Source organism: Lithobates pipiens, unplaced genomic scaffold (genome assembly GCF_037356315.1).
Source record: "Lithobates pipiens isolate NorthernLeopardFrog02 unplaced genomic scaffold, aLitPip1_a1.2 Scaffold_13, whole genome shotgun sequence".
Classification (NCBI taxonomy): domain Eukaryota; kingdom Metazoa; phylum Chordata; class Amphibia; order Anura; family Ranidae; genus Lithobates; species Lithobates pipiens.
In genome coordinates this window covers 251,806,779-251,824,164 of record NW_027507718.1, presented here as the reverse complement: position 1 = coordinate 251,824,164, position 17,386 = coordinate 251,806,779, and the positions used below count along the sequence as shown (strand labels likewise).

Sequence of the window (17,386 nt, the reverse complement as noted above, 5' to 3'; positions counted from 1 at the left end):
GAGACATGCGATGCGAGAACCCGCACACTTCGCATATGTGTGAACCCAGCCTCAAGGATCTCCTAAAGGCAGACAGTGTAGAAGCTAACTGGACATACTGGGCCAGGGAGCTCCAGAGGATGGGAGAGTTTCTGGAGAAGTCCTGCAGGCAAGAATGGGAGGCGGTAACAAGGGAGCTAAAGTACAAGATATCTCGGAGTGTATTGGATGTTTATAATATGCAACAGAAAATACTGAAAATGTATTTTCTGGGAATCATAACATCTAAGAGGATTTTATAGGACCTTTATGACTGCTAACTCTCTATCACACAGCCTAGATATAGTAAACAACAAAATAGTGCTCCTTGTCTTCATCTTTTATTGTTTCTCTAGTAGTTAGGCCCCTTTCACACTGGGGCGGGAGCGGCATCGGCGGTAAAGCGTCACTATTTTTAGCGCTGCTTTACCGTCGTTTTAGCGGCGGTATGCAGCGGCTAGCGGGGTGGTTTTAACCCCTGCTAGCGGCCGAAAAAGGGTTAAAACCGCCTGCAAAGCGCTGCTGCAGACGCGCTGCCCCATTGATTTCAATGGATAGGAGCATTTTAGGAGCAGTTTAGGAGCGGTGAAATGTATCATATTGCAGTCCTTCATCTGATACTATCTGTTTACCTTAATACAGCAAGATCACATTGCACATTGCGATAAATACATTTAAAAATGGCCCGATCCAGGTTCTGTTATGAGGGTGGTCCTCGGCACGCTCCTGATGTGGACAACAGTAGTATATGCCAATGCACCAGCATGTAAAAGCACATGAAAGAAAGTACATTCGATCATGTGCGCTCGATCAGCTGAATAAAGAGAGAATGGGTAATTAGAACCCTCTTTCACATCGAGTGCATGTGGAGGGGTACATTTGTGGCACAAGGACAGTTGAAGTGTTCTTAGATAAGCTGACTGGGGCTGGCTGCTAGCTCGTGACAGGCTAGAAGTAACTCTGTAGAAGGCAAAGACAGAAGGAGAGCAGCGCCATCTAAGTGCAGCATTATTAAGACATTTTATTCCATAAAAGACAATTAGTAACTCACAAGATGTATGAGATGTCAGCGAATGTGGGATTAATAATGTGGTTCATCTGCTCGTGGGGAAGACAATCTCACTGGTGTAGAGGCAGCTGATGGGTCCAGGCATGCCAGTGGTACCCAGCTCTTCCATACACTCAGGACGGCTCAAAGACAGAGGTGTAGGTCACTTCTGGTTGGAGAGAGAGCGGGGAGGAGCGCACGTTCGGAGCATGCGTGCTCCTTCATCAGGCGGATGAATGCTCCGAAAGTGCGCTCCTTCCCGCTCTCTCTCCAACCGGAAGTGACGTACACCTCTGTCTGTGAGCCGTCTTGAGTGTCTGGAAGTGCTGGGAACCACCGTCATTCCTGGACCCATGAGCTGCCTCTTCACCAGTGAGAAGATTGTCTTCCCCATGAGTGGATGAACCACATTATTAATCCCACATGCGCTGACCTCTCATACATCCTGTGAGTTACCAAGTGTCTTTTATGGAAGAAAATGCCTTACTAATGCTGCACTTAGATGGCGCTGCTCTACTTCTGTAAAAGCATGCAAAGCCTTCCATTCATCAGCATAAATGAATGAAAATGGGGCAATAGAATTAGCAGGCGCAGTGATTACTGGGATTTGTAGCTTGAGGAGAACAATGCATGGGAACGATAAGTTCCCCAAAACGCAGAACTGATGCTAACCTCTGATTTAAGGCTGAAGCTCTAAATGCACATAGCACTGATTCAGATGCGTTTACACACGTCAAGTGTTATTTCTGCCAAAACGCTGCTGCTCCAGCCTGCACTGGCAGTGTTTTTTTTTGTCTGCCTCAAATTGCCTCTAAAACCCTGTGTGTGCATGGACAAATGGGCTAACATGGAGGAGTGTTTAGAGACAGAATAAAATAAAAATACCCCTATAAGCAGTGTTTTTAATGCTCATTGTGTATGAGGCTTGTAAAGACAATTGGAAGAAAAATTCCGGTCAAGACACAATCGTTCCATTTTTGCATAGTGTGTACTAGGGTTGTACTGATACTGTTCTTTTATCGGCGAGTACAATTACTGCTACTTTCGGTCAAGTACATGGCGATACTGAGTATCGATACTTTGCGGTGCAATTTACGTCAATACAAAATAAACAGGCGCAAATCCCACTGCAAAGAATTGCATGCGATTAGAACAGGAATGTGGTGCAATTCCTGTCCGAATAGCATGTGATTTTCCCCCCACTGCTCGTGTGTGTATGTGTGTGTGTGTGTGTGTGTATGTGTAGAAAGGGAAGCACAATCTAGTGGACAGTTTTTTATATATATATATTAAAAATGCTACAACTCACATTAAGTACTGTATATATCTGGTCAAATGTAAAATCTGCAAAACCACGGCCGCTGGAGGTGCTCACAGGAATGAAGAAGTTCTGGGACCACTGTGGGTATAGGGCAGAAGTGATGTCAGCTTGGCGGCTGACCGCCCACACATCTCCTCCAGCCCTGTAAGCACATCTAGTGGCCGTAATTTCCTATCATCGGCGGGACTGGGTCACTATACAAATTGAGTTTAATTTGACCAGATATCTACTTAATAAGCTGCCCACTAGATGGCGATTTCCCTTTCTATACACACACACACACACGAGGGGTGGGCGACATTGCATGCGATTTGAACAGGAATTGCACTGCATTCATGTTCAAATCACATGTGATTTTTTTGCAGTGCAATTTTGTATTTACGTAAATCGCACCGCAAAGTATCGGTTTCGGTATCGGGAGCATTTTCACGAGTACGAGTACTCGTGAAAATACTTGCCATTTTCGAGTGCATCCTTATTGTGTACACAACTTTTGACATCGATTCAGACTTTCCAAACAAAAATTGTCCAGAAGGGACAGAACTAATGATTTTCGTTTAATATGCACTGTTTTTGTACGGTTTTCTTATGATTCCTACTGTATTAAAGTGTATTGCATTTGTACTGTCTACCCTCATGTTGCAAAGCACTGCGTAAACTGTTGGCGCTATATAAATTCTGTATAATAATATAATAATAATATGAAAGACTGTGCATGGTCAGAAACAATCGACAACAAAAAGCCCTTGTTTGTTCAAAAATTTTCGTACAATTCTTTCCATCCTCAGTTTTGACCTGCTGTGAAACATTGAGGAAAACCGGACGGTTCTGACTTTCTTATAGTGTGTACTGGGCTTTAATGCGACTGTATATGGTTGTTTTTTGTTTTTTTTGTTTTACGTTATCAAAAATGCATCTAAACTCCATTTGACTGCAACCCTAATCAGCTGTTAAGATTAGCTGCTTAAAAAAAAAAAAAATTATGTATCATGTTAGCCATTAACAAAAGCAGGAAAGTGAAGTGATGCCCTTTATAAGCTTACTAAATTTATAATACAGCAGAATTTTAAGAATATACATTTTTCATTAACAGGCATAACGTAAAAAAAAAATAAAAAAGTCACAGACATATAAAAGTACAGTTGCCTGTGTCATCTGCCTACCTGTTTCCTATGACGAAGCTGAGTCCTCCCCCTCCCATGACACACCACCCTTCCCTTTCTACATAATAAATCGCATGGTGTGCTGCACTTCATTCTGAGTTCAGCTGGAGCTGCCAGAGCCTTGCAAAGCTCGCTCTGACACAAGGCATTCCACCCTGTCCTAAGCCAAGAGCTCAGCTATCCACACAACATGCCTCATTGCAGAAGAATTCACTGCTCAGCAATGCCTTCCCTGTCACTGCTCCTAGTGTGGACCACTTTACTGCTCTCCATAGGTAAGAGCACTTTATACAATAACAGCTTGTATGCCTTGTTCTTGCTTCTAAACTTGCTAGTATTCCACTACATTTCATTTCCTTTCTTTTATTTTATTTCTTTTTTTTTTTTTTCTGCTAATAAGGGAAACTGGTAGGCGATAGGATACGTTCAATTTTTTTAATTTTATTTTGTCATTGTTAATCATATTTCTATAGTAGCTAGTGGTCTAGAAGCATTATTTATACACAATCGCAGAATTATGAAACAACTTGGGCTGCAAAGGCAATTTTGCATTTCCAAAGAGTTTAAAAACTTTTTTTTTGTAGTTCATGTAGTAAAGCAAACTGCTGAGAAATTGATGAGTGATAAAGGGGCCCAAAGACACGAGAGAGTGGAAATGTTTATATGTAGCTATGTAAAGCTACCCACTCCATCCCTGGTTTATTGGGGAAAATTGATAGTAAAATCATCAGAGTACCTCTGTGTGTCCCATGTAGCCTGGATATCTACAGATAAATTATAGACATGCCATTGAGAAAAGTGACTGTCATCTCATGTCATTGGCCACCTAAACTCATCACACACATTACAATCTGATTGCACAGTCTCCTTTTAGATGTATCAATAAAAATGTAATGCAAAGCCCTTTCTGATTGCGTACAAATTGATTGGATATTTTAGGTAGGTCCTCATATTTCATTGAGGTGGATCTGTGTTGGTAAATGTAAAGTAGATTGTATAGTCGGGTTATAATGTGTATGGTGAGCCCTAACGTCTTATAAGAATTATCTCATGAATACTTTATAGCAGAGGTCTCAAACTGGTGGCCCTCCATCATGCCTGTGCCTATGGGAGTCACGCTTGTAACTGTCAACCTTGCAATGCCTCATGGGACTTGTAGTTCTGCAACAGCTGGAGGGCCACCAGTTTGAGACCCCTGCTTTATAGGTATATCGTTCAGCACTTTACTGTCATCTCAATAAACACGGGTTATTTACTAAAACTGTAGTGTGCAAAATCTGGTGCCTCTCTGCATAGAAGCCAATCAGCTTCCAAGTTTTATTGGCAAAGCTTAAAGCCTAGAAGCTGATTGGCTACCGCAACTGCACCAGATTCTGCGTGTTCCAGTTTTAGTGAATAAACCCCTTAAAGTCGCTTTGAAATGATCTTGCTGAAAGATGCAGTAGCCAACAATCCCTTGAATGAGCAATACATCTCTTCCTCACATTCAAGTCTATGCAGCAGATTAATCAGTAATTTTTGCTGCTGCAGAATTTTGCTGTGTTGTATAACTGTGGGAGATTGATCACATACGACTGCTTATCTCTGTGCAGTTTGATGTCCTTCATGTGCTAGGCCCCCTGAATGTTAACGTGACACATGCAAAGTAATCAATTGCAGTCGATTTCAAGCAAACTAATCACACTACTAAAAATGACACGTTTACGTAGCTGAGGACGTAGTCAGAGTATTAGCCTGAGATAATGTACTGGGATAAGCTGAAACTTGCAGCATGCCCGAGCATGTCAGGAATATGTAAGGAGGAAAGCATGTCAGTGGATGGAGGATTCATCAGCAAGTTTATGAATGAACCAGACCCCCCCCCCCCCCACCCCCGAGTACACTGGCAAGGAAATAGGACAACTGTTTAGTGTGTCATGTTTATAAATAAAAGACCAAGGACCACAGAGCGGATCTCTATTAGTGTGTAATGTTTAAATATAAGATCAAAGACCGATGAAGGGATCATTTTTTTGTGTGTAATGTTTATAAATATAAGATAAAGGACCCCCAAAGGCAACTTTTGCATAATCACATACAGCCGCATCTTCTAATTGTTGTCAATGGGCGCTGTGGATCCCAGGAAAGCTTTTCCGAAAGCTCCAGACACTGTACGACCCCCTTTTTTTTTTAAGACCCCTGTAGGTATCTTTTTAGTGTGTCAACTGACTCACTAAGTTTGATTATTCTACAAGGAATCATTTTATAAAGTGAAGTTATAGCTATAAGAGTTCAGATTGCTGTATTCAGCTGAGATCAGAGATGACTGTTTGGTTGCCATGGAGTGTTGTACTTTGCACTTTGGTTTTACTATTCTCTTTTACTGTTATACTCTTCTATTCTCTTTGGTCTTATTATTCAACAAGAAAAAGTTGAAGCAATGAGAATTCATACTTATGTCAGCTAAATTCAGACAACGGAAACATGATTGGATTCTTTGGATTACAGCAGTGTGGGCTAACATTTTTCTCTTTGTGCCACATTACTAAGAGTGAAAAAATTTGTTTTTTTAAGTGCCTCTTAAAGATTCAGAGATGTAATGCATACCCAAAATAGTTTTGTGTTGGAACCTAAAAAATTGTGTTTACGCTTATGATAATGTCACGTTATGTTAATGATACGTAAAAGAAATGATAATTATGTTAAACTGCAAGCACTTAAAGTGGGAGCAAACCACCACACAAAAATGCCCAGTTTTGGGCCCCTAGGAGCTATTTGCTATAATGTACATGTATGCATGACATATTTGCACATAGTGGCAAACCTACCCAGTAAAGTGATCCCTTCCAGTGCTGCGAGGTCTGTAGTCCCCTCCACTTCCATCTTCATCCAGCCTTCTTCTGGATTTGGAGTCTTCAGTCTCTTGACTGGCCATGTGCTCGGGCGTTACTTTGTCCTGGCATAGAACAGTGCCAAGACTGTACACTGAACTGTATATGCGTGGCAGGTGGGGAAAAGCATTTGTCAGGAGAGATTGGGTTTCTTCTAGGTACCCTGGCTCCCTTCAATAAATCAAAAACATACCGATTGGTTAATTGGCTTGAACCCAAAATAGCACCAGTGTGCACAAGTTAGGTATGATAGATTGTAAGCGCCTTCGGGTGGCAGGAATTGATGTGGTTATGTACTCTGTAAGGAGCTGCATTATAGATTAGTGCAGGGTTTCTCAACCAGGGTTCCGTGGAGATCTAGGGTTCCTCCAGAGGTTGCTAGGGATTCCTTGAGCAATGAGCAATTTCTGCCTTTCAGATAAGTTCCCAATGACACCATTGATCTTTTTAGCTATATGTAAGGAGCTCATTCTTCCCAATGTTCACAAGTGTAAGGAGCATTCTTCCTACTGACGTCACACTAATGTACCATGAATTGTAGATACAATCATTTTTAGCAGGGGTTCCCTGAGACCAGAAAGGGTTCCTCTGTGCTGAAAAGGTTGAGAAAGGCTGGATTAGATGAATTGTAGATACAATAATTTTTAGCAGGGGTTCCCTGAGGCCAGAAAGGGTTCTTTTGTGCTGAAAAGGTTGAGAAAGGCTGGATTAGTGTAATATCATTATCATCATAGTGGATATCATTAATATTAATCTAGAGCATTTGGCACCAAATTTCTCTTCTAGAAATATGTTAGCTTATTTTTCCAAATAATTTTATCAACTGTGGCAGTTCTGGATTTTACGTTACAGCTTAATTGTTATTTAGGAGAAAAAATACACTACCAATGAATAAATAGAATGGCTTTCTCATAAAAGTAATAATTTTTTCAATCTACAGCAAACAGAAGCAAAGTGCACTGTGTTGTATTAACAACTACTGAGCCTAATGCAAGTGTGACAGTGCCTGGAGAAGGAGATGGTCTCTCTGACGGTATTAAGGAATTTTACGACCTGGACCATGAAGAAGAGAGTGATGATGAAGATAACGACGAACACTTCCCAGTCAAAGGTTTCTTCATAGACGATGATTCTATACTTGGTAAGTGGGTAGATATATCTATAGGTTTAGCACTGCTAAGTTCTATATGCTGTAATAAGTGTTACGTTGGGTTTTATAATACTTCTTTGCTGTTTCAAGCTGACTAAAATTTTAGGTAGAAGTAAAAGAAAGCTCTCAAAAAGGTGTTTAAATCCCATGCGTATAAGGCAGTAAATACCTGTATGAACATGTTAAAAGCCTAGGAGTAAGAGCAATAAACTAAGAAATGGTATGCATTATGTCATTTCTAGCTTGGCTCTCACTAGACACGCATATCTTTTCTTTAAAGCAGAACTGAAGTCCTGTTGTAAAAACCTGACAGCAGGGAGGCTTTTATTGCAGAAGAGACATGCACTGCATGCGTAGCTTAGCTTACAGTGCCTAACCAGTCTCCGAATGCCAGGATGGTGGTTTCCTGTACATGCACAGGAGTGAAGTAATCCCTCGCGGGCCAATGAAAAAGGCCCAAAGACCAGCACTTAGAAGAAGATATATAATAAGGCTTACCTATAGGTAGTTGAAATATTTCCTAAACGTGCACCGTTTAGGAGTTATTTTGTGTACACTGCTGACATCATCGGTGCATTCACTGTGAAGAAACGGACCTCCGTGCCATTTCTTCACTCACATGTGTCAAGACTAACGGCTCCCGAGCGCATGCACAGGAGTGACGTCATGTGGCTCCGGCCAGTCACAGAGCCAGAGTCCCCGGGCCCCAGAAGAAAGAGGGCAGAAGATGGATGCGGCCTGCAGACTTTGTTTGCAGGTAAGTGACACATAATGGCCAAGTATGCGGTGCATACTCGCCCATTATGCTTTTACTTTGCAGGGTTTGCAGGGGAAAAAAGAGGAAATAAAACCCATCAGGTTTAATTCCTCTTTAACAGCTTATAAATCAGAGTGCAAAAAATATATTGGGGTAATATACTAAAACAAGAGAGTGCAAAATCTGGTGCAGCTCTGCATAGCAATCAATCAACTTCCATTTTTCATCAAAGCTTAACCGAACAAGCTGAAATTAGAAGCTGATTGGCTACCAAGCGCAGATGCATCAGATTTTGCACTCTCCAGTTTTAGTAGATCAACCCCATGTGTGGCTTATAGTGAAACCAGTTCAAATTCACCTTTTATTCTTCTATTTCAAGGCACAAAATAGGAACTCGAATCTGATCAGTTACCCTAAACAACACAATTTCCATTCCCTGCAGGCATTGTACCTCACACCCAGATGCAGAAAAAAGTCTAAAGTGCACCAGTCATGAGTAAAATATGGGAACTGCCATTGCTGACCTTTTAAAAAATTCCTTGGTTGATCTACTGCTTTACTATATTTAATACTTTATAAACCACTGACCCAGAACAAGTATGCTCATCAGGCAAAATAAACAGTGGTTTTATCTATGTGCCTATTCGGCATCAATGATTTTTTGTGCTGATGCCAGAGAATCAGCATGACAGCAAGGAAACGTGCATTATGAGAAGCAGAAGCCAGCAATGGCAACCTCTATGTGCCTCTCTTTTTTTTGGCCCAATTGTTATTAATTAGCAAAATTGCTATTCAAGCAAACATATTTTTTTTTTTTATAAAAGTCAAGCATATGTAGACACAAGCAATTGATGAGAAACAGGAATAACTCAATAGTTTGACAAAGTATATGACACTTACTTCTGCCTACGCAAAATATGTCTACAAACCAAGAACTCTGCAGTAATAATATTTAGTATCTTACTTTTATTATTACACTGTATCAGAAAGTCTGCTATCTGTCATTTAATGATCTGGAGCTGTGTGGGCCCAGAACACATTGCAGAGGTTTGTGGCACTGCCAGGAGTGAATCATATAATGGAACACTTACTCAGTACCTTCTCGTCTGCATCTGGGATGCCATGTGTCTAGCATTTGTTTTGTTTTTTCTTCTTTGGATTTAAACAGCTATAGCTGAAGCAACCACTGCAATACTTTCTACATTTTATAAATGTTTAATGTATAACAAAAGCTATACCATATATTTTTGTGCATATAACTAAGAGAATAGGAGTAATAAATAGCAGTAAGAAAGCTTTGATCCGTAGCAGTAGAGTCACTCTTTGGGAAACTCACTTAATAGGGTCTTTTATATGCGTATATGTTGCTTTATGTACCATATTGGCACAAATTAGCACCTTGCTAAACTGCTTCCCCGAAAAAAAGAAAAAAAAAAAAAGCTATACCATATTTTTTTGTGCATATAACTAAGAGAATAGGAGTAATAAATAGCAGTAAGAAAGCTTTGATCTGTAGCAGTAGAGTCACTCTTTGGGAAACTCACTTAATAGGGTCTTTTATATGCGTATATGTTGCTTTATGTACCATATTGGCACAAATTAGCACCTTGCTAAACTGCTTCCCCGAAAAAAAGAAAAAAAAAAAAAAAGAAAAGGGCAAATCCACTTTGCACAAGTGCAAACTACAAGTGCAAAGTGCACTTGAAATTGCATTGAAAGTGCACTTGGAAGTGCAGTCGCTGTAGATCTGAGGGGGGCATGCAAGAAAAATAAAAAACAGCATTTTAGCTTGCACATGATTGGATGATAAAATCGGCAGAGCTTCCACTCATTTCAGATCTACCCCTCAGATTTACAGTGACTGCACTTCCAAGTGCACTTTCAATGCAATTTCAAGTGCACTTTGCACATGTAGTTTGCACTTGTAGTGCAAAGTGGATTTGTCTTTTGTAAATAACCCCCATTGGCTGCAGGAAAGATGATCCACACTGCCTATGGGGTTGGAGTTATCCCTTTAATAACACCAAACCAGCAGCGGCTAGCACTGAAAATCCTAATTTATGAGCGTCCATCAAATGTCCTGAAAGAGATTAGGCTGCGGGGGATCATAGTGATATAGTAAACCATTGTGAACATATAAGATTACTGTGTTTGAATGTGGATGAAGGGAAATAGCTGAGTGTTTAAAGCCTCACCTTAGTGACTCAACACATGTTAATGAAACGTGCCTAGCACAATCTCTCAGTGACATGACCTCCTCCCAACCCTGCCTCCGGGGCTTATGTGTACATAGTTTTTAGTCAAAAAAAATGACACTTCCGATTGAGAGGAATTCAAATAAAGACTACTAGCTGGGGGGGAAGGGGTCAGGTTAGAAGCTATGTATGTTCCTAGTGGCATTTGTGAGAGCTAGGTTTCTTGAGAGCTAGGTATTAAGCTTGGTAAAATCCCAGCTTTTTTATATTAATCATTATCCTGTTGTGTAAGATGAAAAATATAATGGCACATTTACATAAGTTATGATGGGCAATTAAAAACGAATGCTGCAGATCTCTTAGTTACATATAGTATTCTGACAAAAATTGGTCTGACAAATCATTATTTTGCAAAGTAAGTTATTTGAATTGACTGGGACATTTTCAATTTGCTTGAATTGACTGAGTTTGTTTGTGTATTGTCTCAAAATACAAAAGCCTATGCTATTTATGTCAGTATAAAGCAGATTTAAGTCTACAGCTAATATATAGCTTTTATTAAAGAAAGAACAATTTATTAAATTAAATATATTTATTAAAGTGAGAAACAAAGTCTGCCATTTTCAAACTCCATTTACACTGACGCTAGCATTTGATCCAAGCTAGTGACTCATAAAGTTTGGAAGTCATTGAGCTAACATTACCCAGACCTAAGGCAATGTCGGCAATAGCAGTCTTAATTTTCTTCACAGGATGGGTTTCCCTTATGGATATCAGATGGCAATTGAAGGTTAGGACATTAAGTGATTATTGATGTAAAGTTAACATTGTGAATCAGCTGAAGTATGCATGCTTGGGATGAAAAATATGGTCTATGATAAATGCTTCTGACCCTGTATGTAATCTACATTTACACAGAACACCTAGTTCAGAAGAGTTTTGATGTAGGCCTGTATGTCTAGTCTATGAAGGCTTTAGCTGTCCAAACGTACCATATGAGGGCTCCTTATTTAATTATTGTTAATAAAGACCTAATTCATTTTTATAAAGCAACCATGCTAACAATACTAAAATCTGCTACTGCCTTATAAATTTTAAAATGCTAACTGATTATTTTTTTTCACTTACCAGTGCAACCAGTAATCAAGCCAGAAAATTCAGACGCATCGACAGTTACAGCCAACAAAAAAAGTGAAAAGAAAAATGGAGAAAAGAAGAAGAAAAAGGGATCAAAAAAGGGAAACAAGAAGAAGAAGCAGAATCCATGTCTAACCACACATAAAAACTTCTGCATACATGGCGAATGTAGATTCCTGGAAAAGATTCCAGAAGTCTCATGCAAGTGAGTTTTGTAACATTACAATATGTTTTGAGTCAACTCCTGGATCCTTATGTCTCTTACACAACTCTCTACACTATAGTTCCTTTTTTTCTGTGCCATCCGCCATAGTATTTTACTTTTTTTTTGTCTTCTGAGATGGTCAAGCTCATTCTCTCGCTGTCTTCATAATTTAAAGTACTGTAGGTCAATAATTGAATCTTTGTAATTGCTGGTGTGCAGGTCCACAAACTCAAGGTGTGGAGATTTTACCTACAGAGCCCTTGAGAGATATAAAAACCAGTGAATCAACTCCCGATCATGAAGATGATCTAAGGAAGAGCTATTTAAATGTATTCAGTATCAGTGTAAAGAGAAGTAAGCCATACTTTAGATGTCATGATGACTTCTTTTTTGTACTGCTCTACTGATTCAGCCTATTAGTCTTACCTATAATAACAGCATTCTTTTTGTGAGCAAAAGGGCCATCCTTTATAGTTAAGCCTCACACTTTCTGTATGTGAATAGCTGCTTATAAAAAAAATGAATGTGAAAGCAGTTAATGAATACACTCTGCTTTTCCTAGAATGTAATGCAGAGATGAGATCACACTGCATTCCATGGATGACAAACCTTTGGAACTGCTCTCTGCCTTTGTAATTTCTATTTTAGGCAATGCCTTGTTAGAGTCTTTTCTTATGTCCACAATAAGTCTAACTTTTGTATGGCAAGCATATTTTTAGTGCTGTATAGAGTATGTATAGAGTGTTAACATTAAAGTTTTTATCTTTCCTTAGATGCCAGCAAAACTTCTTTGGTGAGCGCTGCAGCGAACAGTCTATGACATCTGTAAAAGGAAAACTAAGCGACATAACCACAACAACAGTATTAGCAGTCATCGCTGTCTTACTATCAACTCTCAGCATCACTGCCATCATCATCATCATTGTTGTACAGTAAGTATCACACACCCATTTTCATTGTTTCTTTTGGGAAATAACTGGTACAAGACTATGTATAACTTTAAATATTTTACAGTAAAAAAATGGACATGATATTTAAACCCTGTCTGTAGATGAGTTAGTGAAAGCCAATATTGAAAAAAATGGACAATTTAACAACAATTAAAGGAGAGATAATCAAAATCTTGCACTGTCTCTAGAAATCAAGGAAAGCAGGACGCAATGATGACGCTGATGTGTCAAAAGCCCTCCCAAAATGTGACCAGATTAGGAAAAATCACTTCCTTTTTTAAGCACTACTCTTCTAGGCCCATGTGTCAGCATAGGTGCGCCAAACCAGGCATGGGTATAAGCTAAGGCCCTTTTCACAAAGGTGTTCCAATAGTTTGTTTTTGACCCACTATTACTCAGATCAAAAATTAACTGCAATGTATTCCTGTGGGTGGCCGAATGTAAGTTGACTTGTGTCTGCCTATTTCCACTCACTTACGGTCTGTTCGGGTTCGTCAAGCTGAACACAATAAGTTTATGTCCAGTTTTACTAACCGGATATGGGCAGATATAGTTGGATGTATAACCACTTGCATCTGGTCACAAATAGGGATAATTTGGGTCTCTTTTTCCTTCATTGTAAGATAGAGAAGGATCAGAAGGGACACAGATGCCACATGTGACATATGTTTCTCTTCTGATCAGATACAGCACAGGTTCGATCCAGAATTCCCTGCTGGGACAGAATCAAAGTTACTTTTGTTAAAGTGGTCTTAACGTTTTAAGGCCTGATTTAATAAAGTGGAATGTAGGGTACAATTAACTGCATATTATACATCACATTTTAGTAAATCAGGTCTAAAGGCTTCATAAATCCTATTAAACATTCATTCAAAGCTTAACACCCGACAGTACATTTTCCATTTTGGGTGGAACATGGTTAAATCAGGTTTAAATTTTTCAACATTTGGGTCATATTTTAATTTATGATTAAATTCATATAAGCATTTTATTTTTATCTGTGATCCAATTAGGAAGATTCTGTTTGTTCGGGACAAAAAAAATAAGAGACCATTTGTCACCAAGCCAGGAAGGCACGGAGAGCAATAAAAAAAAAAATTCTAACAATATTTTTGATCTCATAGAAAACATCTTATGTAAAATCTTAGCTTCATGTTTTTCTGCTCTTGTTTTTTCATCTAAAGCCAGTGAGTGAAATGCTGTGGTTTTCATATTTATGAGTTGTATTAATTTGGATATTGTTCTTTTTAGCACACGAAGGAAATATTCATCCTTTCAATATGAAGCTGAGGAAAAAAAGAAATTAGGACAAGAAAATGGAAGTGATGAAATTGAAGTTTGAAGGAAATGGTGAGTATTTTAATATGAAACTTTTAATACTGCATGCCATTGTCCTTGGTCATAGTTGTATTTGCCCCTTAGGCCCCTTTCACACTGGGGCGGTGCGGGCGTCGGCGGTAAAGCGCCGCTATTTTTAGCGGTGCTTTACCGTCGTTTTAGCGGCAGTCTGCGGACGCTAGCGGGGTGGTTTTAACCCCCGCTAGCGGCCGAAAAAGGGTTAAAACCGCCCGCAAAGCGCCGCTACAGCGGCGCTTTGCCGGCGGTATTGCCGCGCTGTCCCATTGATTTCAATGGGTAGGAGCGGTTTAGGAGCGGTGAATACACCGCTCCTTCACCGCTCCAAAGATGCGGCTAGCAGGACTTTTTTCACTGTCCTGCCAGCGCACCGCTCCAGTGTGAAAGCCCTCCGGCTTTCACACTGGAGTGAAAGGGGCCGGTTTTTTTCAGGCGCTACACAGGCGCTATTTTTAGCGCTGTAACGCCTGAAAACCGCCCCAGTGTGAAAGGGGCCTTATAGTCAATGAAATATGTTGGCAGAGTGAAAAGCTTTAAAGAGTTATGTTTCTCTTCACCCCAAGCAGGGAAAAGGTTACCTTTTTCTCCATGTAGAACTTCCTCAATGATGGAGGTTTCTACTTTGTAAAAAAAAAAAAAAGAAAAAAGAAAAACCCCATGCAGAATAAAAAGGAAAAACAACAATTTGTAGATCTGTGACAAATATACTGCAACATTAAATAATAAATAAATTGCGGCGCTCACCATAAAAGAATAACTAATCAATAGTAAACTGAAAAATATATATAGAAAGTGCAATGAGTGTGAATCACCTCACAAAGTGCAAATAGTGCAATTAAATAAATGCAATTAAATAAATACAATTCAGGTAATTGCTGCAATAATCAATGTGCTCATATAATATATATATGCCCAACAAGAAAAATGCAAAATCAGAGGGCATAAACAATGTGCAAAAAACAATATTAAAAGACACAGTGAATCTGTAAATCATAAATGTTCATAAATTCCCGTTCGTGCAGATGCTTTGTGAGCTATAAACAAAGTCCATGCATAAAAGTGCCTTCCGCAGTGTATACTAATCCAGTGATTCAATTCAGTGCCAAGCCAGTGCACCACCTGTTTCCCCAGCCTCTCACCTCCAATACTTGATACAGAAGCACAATTTAAAAGCCAGAGCTATTTCCTCCACAATCATCCAGTGGTTAGTATCCAGCTGACTTTTTCTTTCCCTGGTTCTCCACCTCTCACATAAGTAAAGAACAGAAGGACAAGGGGGCTCTCATGTGTAGTATCCAAATAAAGCGATTTTAATAACAAACAATAGTAACTTACAGTTCAGAAAATGACAACGAGTAGATGTAGCAACAATCCGAACTTCCGGTCTCGGCCGCGACCGGAAGTAACAAGTGCAATACCACAGCTCCTTCCCTGACGCGTATACTGCAACATTAAGACATGAAATATGTGGTTCAACTTAAGAATCATTCAATTTATCCATCACTTTCATGTTACTAGCATAAATGAAAAAAAAAAACTGACTGACAACTCAGATACAATAGTTTGAAAAACAATTATACATGTTCATTTTCTTCTGTTACACTGGAAAACAGGTCCAAGAAATATAAATAACATGTTCTTTTTTCTTGTTTTTAGGTTGCGCTCTGAATTCTAAACGAAGCACTGCCATGCAATGTGACCCTGAAAATAATATATTTTTTTATTGCCATAATTTATTTTTATTTAATATTTTTAATGTTTTGTTGTCTGTGAATACTTATAATTATTGTTATTATTATTATTATTATTATTATTATTACTATATTAAACGTTTTTTATATAAAATTTCCTTATGTTTTGTAGTGTATTCCTCAGGTATAATTTAATTGGCATGATATTCAATCCAATGCCCATACAAACAAGTGGATTTTCCGTCGGAAAAATCTTGAATGGTTTTTCCGATGGAATTCTGTTCAAGCTTGGCTTGCATGCACATGGTCACACAAAGGTTTGCTGAGCTTTTGACTGTCAAGAACGTGGTGACATACAACACTACGAAGCGCCAAGAAAATTAAGTTCAATGTTACTGAGCATGCATCAAATTGTTTCTGAGCATGCATAGGAATTTTGCGCATCGGAATTGCTACCAACGATCGGAATTTCTGATCGGAACTTATTCCGACCAAAAAATTGAGAACCTGCTCTCAATCTTTTGCTGGCTGGAATTGGACCAGCAAAAGTCAGATGGAGCATATACACCAGGGATATGCAATTAGCGGACCTCCAGCTGTTGCAAAACTACAAGTCCCATCATGCTTCTGGCTCTGGGTGTCATGCTTGTGGCTGTCAGAATCTTGCTATGCCTCATGGGACTTGTAGTTCTGCAACAGCTGGAGGTCCGCTAATTGCATATCCCTGATATACACGGTCGCATTTTCTAACCAAAAGCTCTCATTGGTCTTTTGCTGGCTGAATTTTCAATTGTGTGTACGCGGCATTAGAGTTTTCCGTTGAGGAGAAAGGGATTTATTATTCAAGAGAATTTCTACTAGTTTGTTTGGGCTTCCCTATCATTGTTTAAAACAAAAGTGCTTACCAGAAGATATGATGAACAACTGACTATTACTGAATCTACCTGGGTTCAGTTTGCAAACAGTTTTGAGATCTTGCTCAAAGTTCATTGAAATTCATGGAGGGTGAATCTAGTTATTTAATTATGCCTATTTTTTTAGAGCCAGTAAGCAAGCTATTGTCAAACAAAAGTCATGAAAAGCTGGGAACTGCCATAAGGGGCATGTTACAATGACAAAAATTAAACAGTTTCTCCTACACAGAACTGTCATCTCTTCTCAACAGCTCAAGATCACACTGACAATATGGCTTCTGTGATCCCACCTTGTTTTAGATAGGGGCTTTGGATTACCCATATCTTCAACTGACTGGGTCTTGTGCTCTTGTGATTTAGCTGACCAGCTGCATTTTAGGTTGCTTTCAAGAAAAATTCTGGAAACCTGAACCTAATCCTTAATCATCCATCTATATGCATTTAAACAGCTCCAAATTACATGGCTCTAAGAAATCTCCAAGCATCCACTGGCCAAGGGTGGTCAGCCTTATGGGATTTGCCTCATTCCCACAAGACACGTACCAATTCAGGCCACACATCACTGTACTTTTTTGCTTCAATTACAGTAAATATACTGACACCAAACAAGG

The 17,386-nt window shown here is 39.3% G+C and overlaps 1 protein-coding gene across 1 annotated transcript; it reads left to right on the top strand.

Moving 5' to 3' along the window:
* Window positions 1–3,633: 3,633 nt before the first annotated feature.
* Window positions 3,634–16,015, top strand: AREG (amphiregulin). Its single transcript, XM_077476537.1, has 6 exons — window positions 3,634–3,825; window positions 7,361–7,561; window positions 11,654–11,864; window positions 12,638–12,796; window positions 14,066–14,164; window positions 15,827–16,015. Exons 1-5 carry the CDS (start codon window positions 3,741–3,743, stop codon window positions 14,154–14,156), a joined length of 747 nt encoding a protein of 248 aa, XP_077332663.1. The 5' UTR covers window positions 3,634–3,740; the 3' UTR covers window positions 14,157–14,164; window positions 15,827–16,015.
* Window positions 16,016–17,386: the final 1,371 nt, after the last annotated feature.

Excerpts from the sequence above, each read along its gene's own strand:
- AREG (XM_077476537.1), top strand. The coding sequence starts at position 3,741 with ATGCCTCATTGCAGAAGAATTCACTGCTCAGCAATGCCTTCCCTGTCA. Across the intron at positions 11,865-12,637 it reads ATTCCAGAAGTCTCATGCAA|ATGCCAGCAAAACTTCTTTG; the intron begins GTGAGTTTTGTA and ends ATCTTTCCTTAG. Across the intron at positions 12,797-14,065 it reads ATCATCATCATTGTTGTACA|CACACGAAGGAAATATTCAT; the intron begins GTAAGTATCACA and ends TGTTCTTTTTAG.